This window comes from Pseudopipra pipra, chromosome 8 (assembly GCF_036250125.1).
Source record: "Pseudopipra pipra isolate bDixPip1 chromosome 8, bDixPip1.hap1, whole genome shotgun sequence".
Taxonomy (NCBI): domain Eukaryota; kingdom Metazoa; phylum Chordata; class Aves; order Passeriformes; family Pipridae; genus Pseudopipra; species Pseudopipra pipra.
The window spans coordinates 1,326,200-1,339,564 of record NC_087556.1 but is presented as its reverse complement, the minus strand read 5'-3'; the positions used below and the strand labels follow the sequence as shown (position 1 = coordinate 1,339,564).

The window sequence follows — 13,365 nt, the reverse complement described above, 5'->3', positions numbered from 1 at the left end:
GAAAAGGATTCCAAGATATTGGAAAATCACTGTACTGTCCACAGGAATGTCACTGCACAATTCTGTGAGTGGTTCCTGTTCTTTACACAAATGAATCTCTGGCCTTTCACATTTTACACTTAATAATAAAAAGAAATATTAATCAAAAGAAACTTTCCGTGGAGGTCCCAGGACTTCCATGTGCTCAGTGGTTACAAGTTCAGTTCTGAGGGGATTGTACTCCTCAGTTAGGAGAATTTACAGCCTGCAGGTTCACCTGAATATTTTGGGAAAGGCTGAGAAGTGGGTCAGCCCTCAAAGCAAGCAGGACACCGAGTTTGCCCAAAGGAATTCGTGATTCCCAAAGGTAAATCAGCAACAAGTGGGTGAAAAGCAGGAATAAATCCAGCAGCAAAGTTAGCAGTGCAGTAGGATAGACATGTTTTCCCCCCTCTATTCTGTTTTCCCATCCATTCAGTCCAAGCTCCACCAGGCTGTAACACAGCACATGGCACAGCCATCTGCTCCACCAACACCTCCTGCTCCCAAAATAGCCAGGCCCCCCCAAAGGAGAGCAGGGACCGCCTTCCCAACGAGCCACCTACTTCCAGCAGCAGCTCCAGCAGCTCTGGCAGCCACAACAAACTCCACAGGCCCTCCTGGCTTCCCACAAAAGCTGCTCTCCATCCCCTCCCGAGTAATCCCACACGTGCTGCCGGCTCATCTCCCCCTGGAAGAGTCCAAGGCCAGGGTGGAGCAATCTGGGATATAGGGAGGTGTCCCTGCCCATGGCAAACAGGGTGTCCCAACCCAAACCAGTCTGGGATTCTGTGATATCCCCTCTGTCCCCTCTCCTGCTCCCAAGCTGTGCTCCTCCAGGGATGTCCCAGGGAAGATTCCCTGCCCTGCCCCTGTCCTAACCCCACCAGAGGGGTGCCCTGCCCTGCTCTGAGCTCCAAAGCCCTGCAAAACCAGGAAACAAACCCAGGGAGTATCTGAGAGAAGAATCATTTTAGTATTAGTGTTCACACACCTATTCTGCCACAACAACCCCACAAGATGGCCAAGGAGGGAGGGGAGAATACAAATTAAAAATAATCACCAGGGAATTCCGTAGCAGATTTAACACCGAAAAAATCTTACTCTTTGCTGTGGGCTGGAGAGATCTGGAGCTCTGGTTGCTGCCACAGCAGCAGAGGCAGCAGGATCAGCCTGGTCCAACAGGACAAGGGCACTGGAGATGGTGCTGCTCCATCCTGGCTCCAAGCAACACAAACTGCAGCCCATTTACTGGCTGGGAACATATTGGAGCTTCTGGTTGGGAGATTGTTTTCTGATTCCCTTAATGGAAGTTTATTGGAAGTGATGGACTTCAAATATAGGGAAGCACAGCTCCTCCAACACAGAAAGGTATAATCAAATCTTGACATTAATCCAGTGTAACTCAGAAAGAAACCCGGAGCTACCATGGGGAAAATAATCTGTGCAAACTCTGCTTTTATGGGCAGCAGGAAAAGCAGCACAGGGTGGTTTCCCTTCATCTGAAGAGGCTTTAGGGACCAGAAGGTGGGGGTTGCTTTGGTTCTGAACCACAAATTGAGCAGTTCTGGGTCTGTCTTGGTACCAAGCAGCTTTTTGTCCCCCAGTTAGTGCCAGGAAATAGTCTAGAGAAGAAACTTTCTGACGGTGGTGAGGCACAAGCAGACCCTGGGCAGGGTGCTGTGTTTTCATCTGAGCCAAGCCCATAAATTCCTTATCAATGGCAAATACTTCCATTTTATCCTCTGGTTTCTCAGCCCCTGCTCACAGCAAAGGTTTGGTATCCTTAGCAAAGTTCAGGCCCCTCATTTATCACAACTGCTCGGGCCATATTTCATAAATCAGCAACATCTCCAGCAGCACCTCTAAAAGGGGGTGACAGCGAAGCTCTTGTGAACTAATTATTTGACAGCTGCTGTAAATATTAATCAACTCTTCAAGGGCTGCACAGAGAAAGTCATCATTTGCTTCTACCTGTGTTTAACAGGGCTGGTTTCTCAGCTGATTCAACTCTGCAATCAAACCAACAGGAAAAATATCCACAGAATTGTTTCAAAACAACCCAAGTGCTTCATTTCCCCTGCCTGGTGACAATCACACTTCTTCTGTATCACACACAACAAACAGCACTTTATTATTATCATCTATCATTACTTTATTTGCTCTGGCAAACAGAGTTTTTAACCTTGGATTTAACCCTGACAGCTCTTCCCTACAATTAAATGCCCAGTTTTAAAGCTGACTGTGATGTCTGAAGCTCCAGGTGCTGGAGCAACGTTCCTCAAGGATTTTTCTGGGCTGAGCAGTTTTACAGAACTTTATCTCTCTGGGTATTTGACCTCATTCTAAAATCAAATTAGATTTTCCAGTGCTCCATTTGCACATTTGGCTGCAACAAGTTTTCCCACCCCATTCCTACAGAGCCAGACTGGGAGAGCTGGGGGGGTTCACCTGGAGAAGAGAAGGCTCCAGGGAGACCTGAGAGCTCCTTCCAGGGCCTAAAGGGGCTCCAGGAGAGCTGGAGAGGGACTGGGGACAAGGGATGGAGGGACAGGACACAGGGAATGGCTTCCCTCTGCCAGAGGGCAGGGAGAGATGGGATATTGGGAAGGAATTGTTCCCTGTGAGGGTGGGGAGGGCCTGGCACAGGTTGCCCAGAGAAGCTGTGGCTGCCCCTGGATCCCTGGAAGTGTCCAAGGCCAGGCTGGAGCAACCTGGGCTAGTGGAAGGTGTTGGGGTTGGATCTGGATGAGCTTTAAGGTCCCTTCCAACCCAAACCATTCCATAATTCCAGGAAATAGATGCTTTCTGCTGGACCTTGCATTTGGCACCCCTGGTAACACATAAGGAGAGGTGGAGTCTTATTCTGACTTAAACACCAAGCCCCAAAATTTGGAAGTTTCATTCTTTGTTCTCTTTCCCTTCCCCTTTCAGTGTTTCTAACAGAAAAGCTCAGAAACAAAACAAAATCCCACACATCCAGTTCCTGAGAATCCCCAGGCTGAAATAAAAAGCAACTTATAAATAAGGAAGGTGCAAGCTCTGGCAAGATCTTATTTGTTTCTCTAAAGAAATGCATTTTTTTCCCCCATTTTATTGGATCAATGCATTAATTTCAAGGCTGTTCAGTCCCTGGGTTGGGAGCAGCTGCAGTTGGAGCTGCACAAGTGAGGGATGGCTTATAAGGAATTGGCAGTGTGGGTTTTTCCTTCTTTGATTTGAGCTGTTACTAAACCCAAGAAACCCCCAGGGCTCACCTGCAGCTCCTTTGACTGTTCTCAGGGGCGTTTGTGCTGCCTTTGTTTCTGAGCAAATCTCCCTTGTCTCTCAAAGTCCTTAATTAGGCCTTTTAATCCAAAAAAACCCCCACTTCTTTCTTTTCCTTTTCTTTGGGTTTATTTGTTTAGTTTTCAGGATGGGAGATGTTGCAGTTTTCTGTGCCTTATTTGACTGGAATTGGGGGTGGGTTTTACTTTTCTCTCTATTTTCTGTTTTCCTATTAAATTTATTCAGGATTAGCTTTGTCCCAGTGCCCAGAGTTTTCCCCTTGATCCTTGTGCCTCTCTAATACTGTTGTTTTCTTTATTGGTTCACCTGCAGCTGCTTAGGAGGAGAAACATCCATGTGAAATGTCTTTTCCAACATTTTCTTCCCAACATTTCCGAGACAGAACTGGGAGCTTTCTGTATTAAGACTTCTCAGAGCTGAAAGCCTGAATAGGAGACAATTCAATGGGCATTCCTCAAACTCCTGAAGGGATAAGGATCAGTCAGGATAAGGAATAACCCCAAAGCTGCCACAGCACTTTTGAGGTTTTGAGCAAAGTGGGGACTTGAATCTTGAGGTGCCAGAGCTGCATCAAGTGTAAAAACAAAATAATCCCCGGATTTTGGAAGGAAATCAGTTTAAACACTGGCTTGATACCCAAGACCAGGGTGGGTCATTCTGTCTACACCACACCCTTCCTATTTAAAAACAACTAATAATCCAATTAAGTATCAAGACTTTGATACTTATTTCCTTTATTTTTTTTTGCCCTGTTTCCTTCCCCAGCTCTGATTTTTCCCCCAGGCCTGGCAACGTTTTGGGCTCCCAACGAACCCAGGTGGTAGATGAATTTTTCACTGTGCTTTTCCCATCCCAGACTACTCTCTCTTGGATCAGACTGTGTCTGCATTAACCTTTCAGCCAGGACCCTGTGCTGGTCCCTCCTGAGCCCCAGAGATGCCATCCTGCAGGTGCTCCTGTCTCCTCAACAACAAGAGGAGGAAAAAACTTCCTGCCCGTTGTTCTCAACATCATTTCCTCCTTATCATCCCCTTGGAGGAATAATCCAATCCCATTTTGTTGCATTACCTGGCAGAACCCATAAAGGTCAAAGAAAAATACAGTGCCAGGGAGGGTTTAAATTACTTTCTCCAAGGATATATCCATTTATCTCCACCCAGGGCACTCTGACTCTGCTCTGGCCATCCTGGGTGTCCTGAAGTAATGGCAGAAAGGTTTTAATCAAATGGCTGAATATGTAAAGACAGCCTTCTTTCCAAGGGGTGTGACTGTTTGAAGAAGATCTGAGCTCCTGTAATTGTTAGAGGAGAAACACAAAGCCAACATCCTTCTCCAGGGCTTTTAATGAGGCTCTGCAGGTTTAATTGGCAGCTGCTGTTGCCTTATTTTTCCTTGCAAATAACCCAGGTTACCAAGCTCCTTGGAAAAGTTCTGTAATTTCTGGGGCTGCGACTACCAGTGCACAGGACTCTATTAAATAAAAAAAAACCCAGCAGTGGAAAATTCAAACTCATCCAAGCTTGGCAAGGAATTGCTAAACTCCTGCCTTAATCCCACTGTGCCACACGGAGTTCTGTACAATTAGCACTGCTGGCAAGAGGGGGAGAGCTTGAGAAAGTGGCTTTTGAGGAGCAGAAAAGAGATTTCCGTAATTTAGAGTTTAACAGCCTCAGCCTGTGCTTTCCTTTTTGCTCACAGTCCCCCTCAAAGCACAGACTGGTGCTGAGTGTGTAACTCCCCTGCAAAGGGCAGCCTGTGGGAGGTTCCTATTGGAATTTTGCCCCCAGGAGAATCCATTTCAGATGCTAAAGCTACCCCTGGAATAACCACAACATCCTGAGAGGAAGAAGAATCCACTCCTTTCACAAAATCAGTGCTGTCCAAAATCACCTGTAAAAGTCCTGCTGAACTCTGCCCCACACATTATCCAAGAGGAATGAGAGCTACAGCACAAGAAAAACATCTTGTCTATCAGCAAATGAAAGTTTTTTTACTCAGTCTGAATTCAGCTGGGGGGAATTTTGTCTTTTTTAGCTTTTTTTTACCTGACCTCTCCTCATTCCTTCTCCCCCCACGTTACCAGTAACAGGGGATCAGAGACATCGCTGTAGGTGTGACACAGTTTATCCCTGAGGAGTGGAGTTTTCCTTTTCCTAATGCACTGGATTAAATTATTTGTTGGAATCGGGGAGGAAAGCCTGTGATTCTGCCTTAAATTGCATCAAGGTTTGCATGTAGGCACTGGAGAGCTCAGGATAATCAATGCAGACAGAGGAAGGAAGGAGCTGCTGGTTTGGATTTCCCTGGCTGTGCAGTGGAAGCTGATCTGTGAACAGCAGTGATTCACAAAGCCTGGGCAGTGACATATTTGGGACAGATTGACCAGTTGCCACCAGAAGAAAAAAAAAGACAAATCAAAAAAACAAACCCAAAAAACTACTATTATTCTTTCTGTAATAGCTGGGAACAAAAAGCAAATGCTTCGGAATAACAACAGCCAGAAATCAGATCATCAAAAATCATCCAGTTGTCTTAAAACAAGGCCACGTGTGGTGAGATGTGTCCCTGCCTTCCTCAGTGCTCCTCAACACCCAGGCTTTGGCTGCTCTTCCTTCCCAGGCCCTGCTCAGCCCCCATCCTGTTTTCCTTTGAGATAGGAATAACTGTGACAAAATATTCTAATGGTTCTCTCGGGGCAGGCTTTCAAAAAACCTGGATTGCCTTCTTAAAGAGGTCCTTCTGAAACTGGAGTCAGATCAGAATCATTACATTTTAATGTCTCCTAAATTATAAGGAAAAGACAAAGCCCTTCCCGGGGTGATTTATGCCTTTGAGTTGCTCCTCCAGAGCGAGCAGCAGCTGAGGAGCCCGTGTAGACTAAACACAGAGACACTAAAATCTTCATTGTTTACAAAGCCAGCACCAGGGTACAGAGAGAAACGAGTTCCAGCCAGAGCTGCCACTCAGCTGCCACATCATCCCAGCCCCTGTGCAGTGCTGGGCCTCACACCCCAAAAACCCACCCTGCACTGGGTCCCTGCTGCAGCCCCATCGCCCAGAAAGGAATCCTGAATGTCCTGCTAAGGAACTACACACATCAAAATGGGTGTAAAAATTCCCTCCTGATGCTCTGGAGGGAATGGGAACCTACCTCCTGAAAACTGGGAAGCCCCAAGTGTTTCTCTGAGTGAGAGCTGGGTGATGCTCCTTCCACCACAGTCACCAGCAGTTCACGTCTGCTGAGACAAACCTGCTCAGAGTCACCCCCAGATGGAATGGAATGTTTCCTGGGGTTTGCCTTTCTACAGATCCATGACATTTATTTCTCATTTAACAGAGAGCACAGGGAGCTGTTTGTACCCATTGAAGTCAATCCTATGCCCTGAAGTGATCTGAGCTCCTCCCCGACCTCGGCTCAGTCGGGTCGAGCTCAAGCAGTTCCCCTGTCACCTGGAAGGATATAAAGCCCATCACAATCACAACTGGTTCTCAGTTGAGCAGTAATGAGAGAGAAGAGACCTAAAAGTCTCTTGCTGGCTTTGGGAACGAGATTCCAAACGTGGCAGAAGAAGGTGCAGGATTATAAATGTACGACTCTGGTGGGGAAGGGACGGAGAGCAACAACCACAGACACCTCTTGGGAAGGGACAGAGGAACAACCACAGACACCTCTTGGGAAGGGACAGAGAGCAACAACCACAGACACCTCTTGGGAAGGGACAGAGAGCAACAACCACAGACACCTCTTGGGAAGGACAGAGGAACAACCACAGACACCTCTTGGGAAGGACAGAGGGACAACCACAGACACCTCTTCCTCGAGGCAACAGCTCTCTGAGGGTGCCTGGAGCACTGACCTTACTCCTGCCCCCAATTTAACCAGGGAAAGAGGATTTGGCACAACTCAGTGCCCAGTGGCAACCTGGAATTTTGCTCCAGAGAGGAGATTTAGGACGTGGGAAAGGCAGTGGGAGCAAAACCGCCAGGACAAACTGCTGCAGTTTGATTTCCTGTGGGAGACCCTGTACAAAGAGGGGAAAAGGGACACAGGAGTAGGGTGGCTGTGCAGGATTACACAAGGATGGGATGGTGGCAGTAGAGGATCAGGTGCCTTTTAGCTCTGCATTCCTAAGGGGAACTAAACAACCACCGTCCTCTCGTTGCCTTTTCTAGGATTCAGCCATTCCCCCTCTGTCTCAGCTCTTCCCAACTCTCTCTGACCGTGTTTATCACACAAGCTGCTCATTTATCAGCACCCCCAACACCCCAAACCTTCCCCTGGACAGAGAAATGGGCTGTACAGGGATGAGTCACTGAGGGAGGAGAGGGGGGATCAGCACTTCCCAATCCCCCCCGTGTTCCTGCTGCTTCCTTGCTGGACTGGGGGAAGGAGGTGGAGCCCTCCCAGCAGAGCAGCCCAACACTCTGGAGGTCTCTGGGGCTGCCCCAGAGCTGAGCACGGCTTACCCTGCACATTTCCTGCATTATTTGGGACAACTGCCTGCGTTGTAGCCAAGATTTCCCTGGGATAACCAGTGCAGGGTCTGCACAGGTGACAATGGAATCTCTCAGTGCCCTGCTCCAGAAGTCGGGAACAGCACGTCCTTCCCACAAGAATCCAGTTCTCTTCCCCTGTTTTGTCATTTCTGCCCATTTGTTCTTGTCCTTTCTCTCTCTTTTCGAAGCAAAATGAGGTATTTGTAAAAGGCCTTTTTCTGGACAGGGATTCATTCCCAGGCCTCATTATTCTGGGACTTGTCTTTGTATTATTCTACCCCATCTGTACCCTTCTAACCTCTCCCCTACAGCATCTTAAAACCACACAACTATTCATCACCTCCTATAAAACCTCTCTGCTTAAGACACCACCATAAACTCTGATCCCTCAAGATCAGGGAGGGCTGTGGTACCAAATATCCCAAATCCCAACCATTCATCCGAATTTAGAGGAAAATGTATTTATGCTGTATTTCTGTGATTTATTTCCTCCCCCTAATTGAGCAACTCCAGCCTTTGCCCAGGACACTCATAAAAGAAATCAGATTACAGGAGAAGTGCTGAAGAGTTTAGAGCAGGGGGTCAAGTGGCATCCAGGGTTTTTTTTTTTCCTGATTTATTTTAGTCAGCTTAGTGCAGAAAATTTGTCCTGAACAGATACTAAGCTCGACTTACTGAAGACTTACGAGGTCAGAAATGCTCTTCTAAGCCACAGAAACATAAATACTGTGAGATTCAGCAGGAATTGTAAGGGAAACTATGAGATGAGCTCCTCTGCATGAGGGAAATCAACCCGAGGTTCCTGAGGGAGCAAAAACGAGCGGCCAAATCCAGGGAAGCGCTTCCTCTGCACCTCCTCCCTGCTCCCAGTGGCTAAATCCCACGCTAAAATCCACACCTCTCATGACTGAAGAAAGCAAAACAGCTGCCAGGGGCTGTAACTCCAAGGCAGAGGTGAGAAAATCCCAAGGAAACCCCGACATCCCAAACTTTTGCTCTTACTTTTGACGGTAGCGGTCCGGGTGCAGTTGTAGAGGATGGCCAGCTCCCCAAAAACCTTGCCAGGCCCCATGGTGCACAGCTTCACTCCTTCCTTTGTCACTTCAACCTTCCCATCTGGGAGAAAAAGAAAAGAAAAAAAAAAAGTTTTAGAAAGGAAATGAAATTTCAGACTTCAGTTTTTTAAATCTTATTTGCTTCAGGCCAGGCTGGAGCGACCTGGGATAGTGGGAGGTGTCCCTGGCCCTGGATGGGCTTTGAGGTCCCTTCCAGCCCAGTGAGTAAAACCACCTTGAAAAGGAATTTAAAAGCTTCAAACCAACTGTTGCCTGGAGAAGATTTCGACACGTGAGGGGTTTTTCAGGGGAGCATCTGTACAGTGAGGAAACGCAGAGCACTGAGCCCCAAATTTCACATATTGCACTTCCAGGGGAAATTTCTCCTCATTCTTGTGCTCAAAAAGGACAAAAATTTAGGTCTTTAACACCCCACACGAAAACCACAGAGTAATTTTGCTCATTTTCACTGAGAAACTAATCCCTGGGAACACTCATCCATGAAAAACAGGCTGCTATCAAAGGGAAAATGACTCTGACCCCTGGCCATCATTGAATTCCCATCTCCCTGGACCTTTCCTTCCTGAACATCTCATTTTATGAGAGGGAATCTGCTTTATCAGCTTATCCAGAGACCTGGGAGGGGGATTTAAAAGCGAGGGTTGAATGACAAGAAAGGAGCTCAGGACCAAGCTGGGGGTTGGGAGTGACCAATCTTTTAAATTTCCAAGGACCTTTGAAAACAAGGAGAAGGGAAAAAACAAGTGATGCAGCAGAGGACCCACAATAAACCCCAATTCCATTCCTTTTATAGGCTAAATCCCCTTTAAAAGTAATTTTCCAAATTTTGATTCCTCTCTTCCCACTCAGTATCCACCTAACAAGAAGCACAAAAATAGATCTTTATCTCAAGGAGGCCCAACACCAACCTCTAATGGTGCCTCCCCCACTTCAGACACTCCTAAAGGATTTGAAAGGATACATTTATTTATTTTTTAGCAGAACTGAGTTCTTCAGCAGAGCTGAAAGGGGGATATTTCTGCTAAAAGCTCCCCAACAAATACCCCCCATCAGGGAATGACTTTCCCTCACTTTCAGCTCGTGGAGTGATGGAGATTTGAGCTGGAAAACACCACATTGCACAGATGATTTTTTACCACACTCTGCATCAGCCATTCCCCCCCAGTGTGCAGGGAACATAGCGGGGAGGAAATTAAAATACCAATTTCCAAAGGACTGAGAAGATTTCCCAGCAAGAAATTGTGGGTATTGGCAAGAACAGGTAAAATGATGCTCTAAAAAAACCAAAGCCAAAGTCATTTCACTCGGAAAAGAGGGGATCAGCTTCCAAAAGGAAGGAGTTATTTAGATTTGAAGGCAATTATCCCCCCCCGCTGTCACCTCTGTGCCTCAAGCAGCAGCTATGGAGTTAAGCAGGAAACTGGGAGCTTCAGGAAACACTTGGGAAACCACAAACTGCTCCAATTCAATCCAGTTTGTGTTTCACAGCAAAACCCAAAAACTGCTGATGGTTCCAACGCCCCGTGAGCCAGGATGGGGCTGGGCTGGGAAACAAGGACAAAACCCAAAAGCACCCGTTCCATGACCTTGCCTTGGTTTATAATCTGAGATCTCCTGGCATGTGACTGAGCCATGGACACACATAAACCAGCTGGGACAAAGGCCAGGCTTTGGGATCTCATCACTCTGTGGAGTTCAAACCACCTTTTCCCCCCTTTTCCACGACTTCTGGTAGCCCTGTGTCCCCAAAGCAGTATTTTCATTCACATGAACTGTAAAATCTTCTTTTCTTTTCCAATCATCCCTGAAATACTCAGCCCCAGGGCAATTTTCCAGCAAATGGCTCTTTAGAATCTCTGGCTTTAATCAGCATTTAACCCTTTGCCTCCTAAAAGGAACCAAACCAGCTCCAAAGTTGTGCAGATTATCCTAAGGATGACCCCCAAGTTCTGGAGCCAGGCTGGGAGAGCTGGGGGGGTTCCCCTGGAGAGGAGAAGGCTCCAGGGAGAGCTGAGAGCCCCTTGCAGGGCCTAAAGGGGCTCTGGGAGAGCTGGAGAGGGACTGGGGACAAGGGATGGAGGGACAGGACCCAGGGAATGGCTTCCCACTGCTAGAGAGTTAGATGGGATATGGGAAGGAATTGTTCCCTGTGAGGGTGGGGAGAAACTGGTCCAGATTGCCCAGAGAAGCTGTGGCTGCCCCTGGATCCCTGGAAGTGTCCAAGGCCAGGCTGGGATCCCTGGGCTGGTGGAAGGTGTCCCTGCCCATGGCAGGGGGTGGAATGGGATGATCTTTAAGGTCCCTTCCAACCCAAACGGTTCCAGTGAAAGCAACGTCTGTTCCTGCAGAGCATCAGTGGAGCTCCTGCTCTGGACCCACAGCCCCCTCCAGGGACAGGCAGGAGCCCCTGCAGGAACACAAGGGGTGCCTCAGCACGGTGGCATTTGGGTTTTACCAGGGATTGTCCCCACAGGGTTCCCTGGAAGGACACTCTGCTCCAGCCCTGCAGCCTCTGGGCACAGCTGGCCACAGTCCTGGGAGAGCTTCAGGAATGAACTGCCCAGCCTGGGAGAGGGTCAGAGCCCCTGGACAACCTTGACAGCCACAGGGCTGGTGGTGTTTGCTGGCTCTGAGCCACCTCTGCTGCTCCTCCTGCCCTTTCCCAAAGCGCTTTTCCAGAGCTTTTCCTCCTCAAACACCGTGTTCTACCAATCCCAGAGCAGCCCAGCAGGGAGTTCATCACCAAAGAGCTGCTGCAGGAGAGAACAGATCTCTTGGTTCAGAGCACACGAAGGAGAGGTTGGCCAGGACAGCAGCCTGAGGAAGGCTGGAATTGAGAGGAGAAGGAATCCAATCCTTGACACCAGAGCAGGAGGAGGCTGCCCCTCCCTCCCTGGGCTTCAGTAATAAATGTGCTCCTTAATTACCATTTACTGTCCTGGAGAAAGTCTCCCATTCTCCTGCTGGGTAATTAAGCAGTGTAGGACACTAAACACCCACAATTACTCCTCAGGCCATGAGCAAAATTCACCTTTTGTGGAATTAAAGGGTCAAATACAGTGATAAAAAGGAATTTCCTCCATTTTCTCTTCCTCCCTGGCAGCCTACACAGAGCAGTTTTCCATGGAGGAGACAAACTGCTCCCTTGGATGGATCAAGCAGGTAAAGAAACCAAACAAAATGGTTTTGATCACAATATTGATCAATTAATGGAGATCCAGTTGCAACTTGCCTTGGCATCTCCACCAGATAAACACTAAATAATGCAAGGGATGCTCCAGGCAAGAAGACTGAAAATGCTGCATTTCTCCAAAATATTGAATTCGACGTTGTTATTTAATTCCCAGCTGAGCTGATTTTGGGGAGCTTTAACTGGCATCCAAACAATGCACTTTTCTGTCAGCTGTAAGAAACTATTCCATCATGATGGACAATGCAAGTGATTTTTCAAATAGAGCATGAAATAAAATAATAATCTCTGTGTCTTCTCGAGCATGGAGGGCTTAGGAAAGTCCTGGCAGCTGGATTTTGGTGGCTGTCCTTTGCATTCCCCTCAAGTGCCTCCTGATCTCCACTCTCACATGGGCAAAACACACCCTGACACCACCTGAGCCTTCACTGATGGCCCTGCATCAAACAGCCAAGGCAAGTTTTAGGGTCAGTTCTGCACTTCCCTTTCCCCAACGAACACGAGAAGGTGCCCAGAGTGAAGGATCAGCAGATCGACACCTCCAGAAGCCACCAGCCTGCTCCCGATGGGAATACCTGCCACAAACCAACCAGGAAAACCCAAAGTATTTTGGTTTGGACACTCAGAATTCCATGCTACAGGAGGAGAGCACTGTTTGGACAGGAGGGGGTGTGTTATCTCCAAGGTCCAGCTCCAGGACAGCTCCGGAACAGCTGCTGGTGCAGTTTTATTCACGTGGCTTTTGGATGGTAAATCAAGGCAGCCTGAAAAGCAGTCAGTTTGCAAACCCAAAGAATCCCAGAATCACACAATGGTTTGGGTTGGAAGGGACCTTAAAGCTCATCCAGTTCCAACCCCAACACCTCCCACTAGCCCAGGTTGCTCCAGCCTGGCCTTGGACACTTCCAGGGATCCAGGGGCAGCCACAGCTTCTCTGGGCAACCTGTGCCAGGGTCTCACCTCACCTTGTTGGTTTGCAGGATTTCAGAGATGCACTAAAACTACATGAAATTAAGCTTTTTCCTAGTCCTAGGAGTGGGACTTCTATGATCCTTGTGGGTCCCTTCCAGCCCTGGACATTCTGTGACTCTGTGAAACCCAAGACTGAAGAGCTTCCCCGTGCTGGCCTGGTCCCCCCACAGCTCCCCCGAGCCCTGGGACTCTCAGCCAGAGCCTGGCTTTGCAAATTAAACTCGGCTTGCTAATTGCATTGTAGTTGCAGATGTAACTGTGAGGCAATTAAAGGTTTAATTGCCAAGTGGCTCGTTGACACCAGAGCCCCCCCAGCTGAGATTT

At 48.0% G+C, this 13,365-nt stretch overlaps 1 protein-coding gene across 4 annotated transcripts in view; it reads right to left on the bottom strand.

The window, feature by feature from the left end:
- The window catches only part of PRKG1 (protein kinase cGMP-dependent 1), a 387,732-nt gene that overhangs the window by 207,079 nt on the left and 167,288 nt on the right, over nucleotides 1-13,365 (bottom strand). For all 4 annotated transcript variants that reach the window (XM_064662173.1, XM_064662171.1, XM_064662174.1 and 1 more), the window contains one exon: nucleotides 8,806-8,919. In XM_064662173.1, coding sequence (XP_064518243.1) covers nucleotides 8,806-8,919 — 114 coding nt within the window. The remainder of the gene's footprint in view (nucleotides 1-8,805; nucleotides 8,920-13,365) is intronic.